This window comes from Hippocampus comes, unplaced genomic scaffold (assembly GCF_001891065.2).
Source record: "Hippocampus comes isolate QL1 unplaced genomic scaffold, H_comes_QL1_v1.1 scaffold37, whole genome shotgun sequence".
In the NCBI taxonomy this organism is placed as follows: Eukaryota; Metazoa; Chordata; class Actinopteri; order Syngnathiformes; family Syngnathidae; genus Hippocampus; species Hippocampus comes.
In genome coordinates, this window is record NW_017805535.1 from 2,173,494 (window position 1) to 2,183,123 (window position 9,630).

The 9,630-nt window shown below is 42.0% G+C and overlaps 1 protein-coding gene across 1 annotated transcript; it reads left to right on the forward strand.

The window, feature by feature from the left end:
* The first annotated feature begins 7,008 nt into the window (after positions 1–7,008).
* LOC109520697 (ras association domain-containing protein 10) lies at positions 7,009–9,341 on the forward strand. Its single transcript, XM_019878094.1, has one exon. The coding sequence runs from the start codon at positions 7,346–7,348 to the stop codon at positions 8,735–8,737; it is 1,392 nt and encodes a 463-aa protein (XP_019733653.1). The 5' UTR covers positions 7,009–7,345; the 3' UTR covers positions 8,738–9,341.
* Positions 9,342–9,630: the final 289 nt, after the last annotated feature.

Genomic DNA, 9,630 nt, shown 5'->3' on the forward strand with positions numbered 1-9,630 from the left:
CACACACACACACACACACACACACACACACACACACACACACACACACACACACACACACACACACATATGGCCTTTTCATGGTATAAGAATTTGACATTTGAGCTGAGCTGAAATTAAATCTACAAAAGTGTGAGCACCGTCACAACTACAGCGAGACAAGTTTCAATTCAACCAGATAAATCAGATCCGAAAACTATCTGAAAACACCCGATGACGTCACATCTTCCAAAGCCTCGTTTCCATTTACTGCCACTTATTTTCCACATTTTTTTTTTGTTTCTTACTTGAAGACAAAAATTCAAATATTCCTCACTTCCTGCAACTGTGTGTGTGTGTGTGTGTGTGTGTGTGTGTGTGTGTGTGTGTGTGTGTGTGTGTGTGTGTGTGTGTGTGTGTGAAAGATCAGACCCTGTGTATCATCAATAACCATAGCGAGTTCATTTTAGGGGAAATAGCACTGTCACATTGTTAGATAGTACAGTACAGAGGCGGTTACGTACAGGTAGCGATGCTGAATAGTGCAAACTGCAGTCTTGCACAAAAAAAAAAAAAAATCTGTCCCAAAGAAAATAATCAAAATTTTCTACCATTTTGTATGTTTTCGTCAAAAAAAAAAAAAAAAACTTTGGGAAATTGCTATGAATAGAATATATATACACTATATTGTAATTCCAGGAAAACTATCAAAAATGTATGTTAATAAGAAATTATAAGCAAAATTAAACAATTCAGGTACATTTTATTGAAATAGCACTGATTTAGATGTAGTGACGATGTGAAATATCAACTATGTTGTAAAGGATCTTTTGGAAAGCACTGTGAATTTTATATAACACAGTTGCGCATGATTTACAAGTTAGGAGAATGTTTTCGAGAAAAAAAAAAAAACCCAAACAGATGATATCCCTCCAAATCAATGCCATTCAGTGGACTTACACCAGCTTACTTGAGCTTTAACACAGGTGGACCAGCTAATGTGTTTGAAGAGACTGAGGGCCCTATATTGGAAGACTGGTGCCCATGCATTCGCCGTAAAAATGGACGTAACTTCATTTTTGGGCCAGTGCAAGTCTAGTGTCTTTGGGGGCCGTGTTGCAGCCATTTGGGTGTTTCGGCGCACAGAGTTTGACTCGCCCCTGAGTCATCCAGCAATTTGGTAACAGAAATTAGTCTGCGCTCACAGTAAAAATGGACACCTTGACATTTCCGTGACAGGGCAATGGGCCAATTCAGTGTGTTTTCGAATTCGGTAGACGCGCTATGCCTCAGTGGGCGTTTCTGCCTCGTCCCCCAGCGCGTCTACAAATTTGTCACTATTGTGTGTTTGTGTGTGTGTGTTCATCCACAGCCAACACAGCGCATGCAATTTCATACACCCACACACACACACACACACACACACGATTTCTCTGGTCAACGTAAATGTCCATTGCAGTTATTACGCAATTTTAGCTCAGGAGTTAGTGCTCTGTGATTCCAAGCCAATGGCTTGTGTACGATCCCCATGTTGTTGTTGTTTTCAGCAGCATCAGGCATGGCGTAGTCGTGTTTGCTCTTCGACCGATCTGATTTTTATGCATATTAGGGACACAGCGTGGATTGGCCGGGAAAAGTCAACTTCCACCCCACAACAGCGCACAAAGGCGCAAACGCCGCGTTATGCCCAATTCTAAGTCAAGTAATACCAAAAGAAAGAAAATTTTCACCCATGCACACAGTTAGACTGCTCATTGCCCTAGTCTTGCGCCTGGAACAAAAATAGGGTCCTGAAAGTCTGGTAATGTTCATATTGATCATTGACCTGTTTTTTTTTTTTTTTTTCTTGTCAACTAGGGCACATTAAACAACTAAAGGCAGTACCTTCTTTCTTGTTAGGTCAGTCACTATTAATGAAGAAATGCATTTATGATATTAGAAACCAAAAGCTGTGCATTGTAGCAAGTGATGTTTGCTGGTTGGTCCATGTCATGTTAAATGGCATGAAGTGCCTTTGTCTGGAAACTAAAGTGTCTTCTCTTTTTCACTAAATTCTTAGATTTTTTTTTGGGGGGGGGTGGTCAGTGTTCAACAATTACTTAGAGAATTAGGCATTTCTTCTTACATACCCTCCAATATTGGACTACCAGTAATTTTTTTTTTCTGTTCGGTGTCTGATAGTCATTGCATTGTAGCTGTTTTTCCTTCCCACATATTGTAAATAAAACACTTTGGATCATTTGGCGTAGCAGCATCTGCTCGCACTATACATGTGTTTGACTTGTGTGTAGTGATCTTGTTAAGACTGGACAGTGTCAGATGCCTCATTCAAAATAATGCAGTGGTTTGGGCACATGTTCTTCATTGAGAGATAATTCTACTAACTGGTAGAAACAACCTGCTTGGTTCCATTCTGTATTTTAATCCAACAAATGCCCTTTAAGTTAACCATCATTTAACTGTTAATTATTCTGTTCTTTTTTGAGATTCAACAGTGCTGATGTTTGGAGTGTGTCACCACCGAACGGTACATTGCAAATGTGCTGGTGTTAATTCAACACCTAGGCTGTTCATTTTAACAAAGGCATCCATATCACCTGGTGTTAGTAACATTTAATAAATGTTCAGCACCCAATAGAAGAAGAAATGTCTTACCGTCATCAAGATGTTAACAATTTTTCTGAAAGTAGTGAATTCATTCGCAGTACCCGCACTAAGAGTCATTTCATTGTGGCAGTCAGTTGCAGAGTTTTTTTTCCCCCAGGAGGTGGTGGCGCCACTAGACATTGCAATTTTTACAAGACCCTTTCACCTGGCGTGCATAGTATCGCATCTCTCTGTGCGTGAACGTTGCCTTGATTTTTATACTTTTGACAACTGGCTGGTTGGCCAAACGTTTCATGGTGGACATGCATTCATTACCTGATACATGTTCAGATGTTTTGTGGTCTTGCAGAGTCTTTGAGCAACCTTCAAAACCAAATGGCAGCAAAACAGAATCCGGGCACAAAACGATGAACATGACATCCTCAACTCCCATTTCCTGTAGGCCTGCATGGCCAAATGAGATAACACGAGAGGTGTTTTTGCAACTCGGTAACTAGCTGGTAAGACCTTGTTTTCTAGACTGTGGAAGAGAATGAGCAATTCCACGGACATAGATAATGCATGCATTAACTTTTCAGACAAACTCTTCCATGCAGTCAAATTCCTTCAAGGACACATGGCATTTCTTACCAACGCATTTCCATGTTACATTTTGGAGATTAGGCACGTTGCTTGTCAATCGGCTGACAAATGACGCTCATTAGACTGAAAGGAGTCCTCTGGACTACTCACCAGTCCCCCCCAAAAAGCCACGGAAGTAAGTTTGAACAAACATGCAGCTCGTCGGTCAAGCGGCCTACACCTCCTTGAACCAAAACATGTTAATGAACCTGACTGGCCTTGTGGCCATCATGATACTGAAAAAAATTGTCTCGACCGACCAATGAACTTCAATCATTACGTACATCATTTCAAATTTAAATGGCTGCCAGTCAAGGTCGAATCCCGATGACAGCCCATTTTAACAAATGTCTCAGTGTTACATCCAAGATGACAGTCGTGTTAATGCAACACCGATGTTCTGTTTTTAACACTGTCCCCGAACTTTGAACACTGGCCCATTTGCAGTGAACACATTCCTGGATACATGTTTACATTTTTCGCATTAAGATTCATGCGTTCACTCAGAAATTATTAAACTCGTTTTCAGTGGTTTGTACTTTGCCCGTAAAACTGGAAAGGGGAAAAAAAGTAAAGCAAAAATCAAAAACAATAATCCTTCTGAGAAGTGGTGTCCAATAAATCTTGTCATTTAAAGACAACGAAGAGTAGCAAAGAGTTGTTGTCCAACTGTACATCTACATGTAATCAGATTTTTAAAATAACATACTTTTGTGACACTTTTTTACCAACTTGGTTGGCACTCCTCCAGTGAGAGAACATCCTTAATAGTTAATAAAAAGCCCTCCTTCCAAAATGGTGAATATTTCATGTTTCAAATTGTTTCAAAGTTTATGAATGATTGTAATGTGTTGTTCGTGTTCTCTTGGGAGATTTAGAACCATGCGTGGCACAGAAACCCAGTAACACGTTCTCAAATGGCCTTGAATATTTGCTTCCCATCTTTGAAGAATGGGAGATTTTTTTCTTTTTTTTTTGGTCCGTGTTGTTATTTTTTAAGGTGCTTTGTATAAAAGTGACAATAACGTTTATTACAGATGTTTGATATCCTAATTTCCATCCTATTTTGTGAAGAAGAGAGTACTATAACATGCAGGAGAATCCAAACTCCGCTGACGTGTCTATTGGTACCACACAGGGTCTGATCTTTGCTTTGTAACATTTTCCCCACATGACTCTAAAGTATGTTAGATATTTTCTAGCTTTGTAGAGACTTTGTATGCATATGCGATTCACTTTCAAATAAATGGCCAGTTCCAAATGCTGTTTTGTCACGATTCATCTGTCGATAAGCAAAACTTAATGTGAATTACGTCCTGTCACTTGAATTCATGTACTGTAATTGGACTGCAGTATGAGCTCAATGACAAATAGTTGTAATATTTCATGCTTGGTGGTTTCAAAAGGTGACTATTTGCCAACAGTCTTTGTTGCACAAAGCATGACACATTTTACAACAGCAAAACATGTATGTAAATGTGCCCCACAATTGGCTGACAACCAGTCGAGGGTGTACCCTGCCTCCTGCCCAAAATCGACTCGGATAGGCTCCAACCTACCTGCGCCACCAATGAAGACAAGAGGTATTGACAATGGATGAAGGGATGAATGGATTTCTACCTGGATGGTCTTGGACTATGCGGTGTAATGTCCTTTTGTGAACACTGGAGGGAACCAGACTATGAGCACTAAACTTTACATAATATGTGCTTATTTAAAATGCATGGAAAGCGAAAACCTCTCACAAACCTGTCGTGAATTAATTATTGTCAAGCTAAAACACAGCTCTCCACTAGCATCCCCCAATTAGTTCTCACTGAGGGCCAAATTATGTCAGGGTTGCCAAGAGGTTTTTTTAATGACTAATTAAATATTGTTTTATGTGCAGATATTATTGTTGCTGCTATTATTAGAAGTAGTATTGTAGTATGGTTTGTTGTCAAACCAGATTCCATGTAGCACAAGGTAGTATCGTTGTACTGAGGGTCAGACAAGAGAAAAAAATAGTGCAATTGAAAGAAAAAAGTCTAATATCAATTTGCGTTTTCAAAGCTCCCTTTTGAAAATTTCGGTCAACATAATATGAGCAGTTTGATCAAGAGAAGTGAACCACAGCAAGTGGTGCACAAGAGGAAAAAGGGTGTGCTCAGGAAAAGATGACAGATAGTGTTTTTTTTTTTATACAAAAGTGGAATATTCCCGCATACCCATATCAGTAGCATTCATGCTGATTGTTAAGATGTTAATCTCTTAGTAGAAACAAATGAAGCAAAAAACTACAAAATGAGTGTCAAAATATCCAAATGGATTTGAGCATTCTCCACAGACAGCTGTCAGGAGCATTTCTGCAACCACACATAATGTGCTAATAAAAACAAAACATAAAATACAATCCACTCTAGATTTAGACATTGTCTAGTGGGTTTTCTTTCTTATGAATGCATGGTTTTGGCGATGAACAACTTGATCGTCACTTGTCAACATAACATAGAGCAAACGTTAGCTCCCCTGGCCCAAACGGCAGGAATGATCACATGGTTTGCTTCCAATATTGCAGATAAGACCGTGGGAGTGGAGGCAAGGTGGCCCATTCAGCTAATGTGACAATTTATCCACTTGTTGGACTCACCAAGCCGCACTGATTCGGCACGGGGCTGGTCTCGCGGGCCGGAATTGACCCGTTGATAACTGCTCTAGAGCAACAAGATGACTTATCTATTTAAATCAGCATGTGACCTTATATGAGCTTTTCCTTACTCTATGTCCCTGTTAATTAGAATTAGAAAGAATAAATAATTTATCATTGTTATTTTAAATATTCTTGGCTGTGTCTGTGTCTGTGGGCGGGTCTGTTCTGTTTTTGGCAATAGTGACCTCACAGGAAATTAGTTCAAAGATTAGAAAAATAGTCGGTGTTATCTCACAGCCGAGACACCACCCTTGGACAAATTGTCCTTCTCAAATCTACTTTTGTGTACATACACTCCTGCTCCTTGTGTGTGTGTGTGTGTGTGTGTGTGTGTGTGTGTGTGTGTGTGTGTGTGTGGGTGTGTGTGTGTGTGTGTGTGTGAGAGAGAGAGATGTGATTATTAGTGTTTATTCTTTGCGTTTATCTCCCAACAAACCTCATGGATTCTTAAGAGCACAGTTTTAGATAAAAACAGACTAATGACACACAGCATTACTGTGACAGTCTCTATCTCACACACAAATGCTCTTTAGACAGATGAATCCTTTTATGGGATTCCTCGCCCATACTTAAGCCTGAAATAGTTAAAGAAAGGATAATGGAGTCATACACTTTTAACTGCAATATATGAATAACTCTGTAGGACCTAATAGATGGATTTTCATCTGCTTTGTGATGAGTCCACAGCTGTGGTTTCTCATCATCAGATCCGTTTGGCTTTTTAACAACAAGGCCCGCTGCTGTGCAAAAACCTGGCTAATGTTCATCATGGGACTGTTTCGTATGGGTCATCAAATATATCATTCATTCTTTCAGAAATTGTCGGTTCAACTATTGTGTTATGTACTGTGAAACATCGTTCTGCCTCTGCCGTACTATTATTAAACTACACTAAGTCAAGAAAGAAGTGCAAACAAGCAAGAATAGAATAGGAGGAACTGTACTCACATTTGGTATCAATAGCACAACTAAGTTTACGTCTTAATTCAATCCCAGCCTAAATAAAACCCGATTATTTGGTATTTTGGATTTGTATTTTATTTCTGTATTTGTTTTTGTGCAAATGAACAAGGAGGGGGAGGAGAACACGAGAGGAGGCGGGGCTCAAAGCTTCCACTAGCCTGCTCCTGTCTCCCGCGCGCACACACGCAGAACTGTCCCACCACAGGCAGGCACGCGCGTCTTGTGCTCTCTGCTGTCGTTTTTCTGACGGGGACAGAGTGACACGATGTCCACGCAGCGGGAAAAGACCGCGCGCAGTCGACGACGGACAAGAACCGGATGCAATTACTTTCGAGATGAGCTCTGACACTCATTGATCCTTTCAGTATCTACTTTAGGAATTGTGCCGTTAGTTTTACTTTTGTTCAATTGACTCTGACACCGGCGTTTCAGTTCCACGGATTGATAAAAAAAAAATAAATAAACAGCATCTCTGGAATAGCTTACATGGAGCCAGAAGAAGGCAAAGTCTCTGTGTGGGTCTGCCGGGAAGAGAAGCTGGTCTCAGGGCTGACTAAGAGGACCACATGCACCGATGTGGTCCAAGTCCTGCTGGAGGACCAGAACCTGCGGCAAGGTGCCTCAGCTGGAATGCTCTCAGGACCCCCTCAGTCCTATTGCATGGTGGAGAAATGGAGGGGCTTTGAGAGGATTTTACCCAACAAGACCAAAATCCTCCGACTATGGAGCGCCTGGGGGGACGAGCAGGAGAACGTCCGCTTCGTCCAGGTCAAGACTGATGCGTCACTTCCCAACAATGGGCCTCGGAGTGCTGAGGCCCGTGTGGTCCAACGTCGGGAGAATTGGGGTCCCGGTGGAGTGATCAGGGCCCCCGTTAGGACCTGCTGGCCCGCCACAGCCAACAACTTGTCGCAGGAGCGGCAGAGGCGCATTGTGAGGAAGGCCTTCCGGAAGCTGGACAGGATGAACAAAAAGAAAGAGCAAGCGCTCGGTAAAGATAAGAGCTCCGCGGAGAAGATGGAAACTTTGGTCCATTTGGTGCTTTCGCAGGATCACACCATCCGCCAGCAGATCCAGAGACTCGAGGAGCTGGATAAGGAGATTGAGAGCTACGAGTCCAAGGTGCACTTTGAGCGCATGAAGAGACACGGGGTCAACTATGTGCAGGACGCCTACTTGGAGGACTCCTCTGCCTTCCCGGAGGACCGTACGCACAAAATCGCTCCAGAAGCGCTGGCCCAGTTCGAGGAGTACGCGCGGCAGTGCGAGGAGGTGGTGCGGCTGCAGGAGGAGTTGACGGCACGAGAGGCGCTCATGGAGAGCATCACTGCGGAGATCCAAGAGGAGCTCAACATTCGGTGGATGAAGCGACGACGGGAGGAGAGAGAAGATGAGAAAATGTCGGAAATGTGCCTGTCTGCTCCCCCCGTGCTGGAGTGCGTGTCTGGAGAGGAGGTGGTGTTGGAGGAGGAAAGGATCAAAACGCAGCTGAACACCAGCCTCTACATAGGCCTGAGACTCAAGACAGACCTGGACGGCATTCGGGGAGACTTGAACCTGAGTCTTGCACTCCTGGAGAGCAAGGAGACTGAAATGCTGGACCTACTGGCCAAAGTGGAAACTATGGAAATAGATCAGGTGGACAGCAAACTGGATGATGACGATAATGATGCTGAGGATGATGATGACGACGACGACGACGATACAAAGGCAGATGAAGGCGCAGTGATGCCAGTGGAGAAGAGCGGCATTTGGGTGGAGCAGGCTCGAGGTCTGTCAAAGACCTGCAACACCAACGACGAGGACTCGGATACAGGCTTGAGCTCCATGCACAGTCAGGACTCTGACAACCCTCCTGTGTGTGAATCTCTGGTCTAAACCAGATAACATGGACTAACAATGCACCTCAATCCAAATGCTATTAGAATTGCAAAGTCATACATTTACTTTTAGTCGAGTAAGCGAACGTTTGGTTTGAAAGGCCATGGCTGACTTGTGACCACGGAGTGAGTTCATAGAGTGCCACTTCTTGGGCTATTTTATCAACTCTGTAAAAGTACGCCACATAGGCATGCCAATATAATATATCAAATCACAGGTGTCAAACTCAAGGTCTGCCAAATCATTTCATGTACAACAAAAGCAAATTATGTTGCGTCCACTCCATATTTCTTGAATTCACTTTAACGTTGAAATATTCCAAACATGTTTTTTTTTTTTTTTTTTTGTCTCCAAGCCGCTTTTTAAAACAAATCCAACAATTTCCTCAGCTTTCTTCTGAGTTCTGGTTCCAAAACGAGTCACCATCAATTTGCTGTGGATGTAAGGAGTAAATCACTCAATTCTACCTCGGCCTATATGTGGCTTCACAGTCACAACGTAACTCTCTGAGAAACCAAAATTGCAACGTGGGCCTCACAAAAATGAGTTTGACACACTGTCTTAAATGAAGTAAGGACTAACTTGGTACAAGAAAAAAAAGGGAAAAAAAGATTCTCACCTGAAATGAGAGCAAGCGAGATTCCTGTTAGAGTGGCTCTGACCACCATATTCATGTATTTTCCTATTAACGATCACATTTAAAACCCTGGAGAACCCAAGAACCCTTTTCTTCTTGGGAAAATTATGAATTATACATTAAATGACTGCTATATGTTCACTGAACACCAAAATATATTTTTTTTTCAAATATTCAATGCCTTAATCCTAATTTAGGATAAAGGCCAAATTTGACCCTTTGGGATTTGAGGGTAGCATTTGAGTAGCAGAAT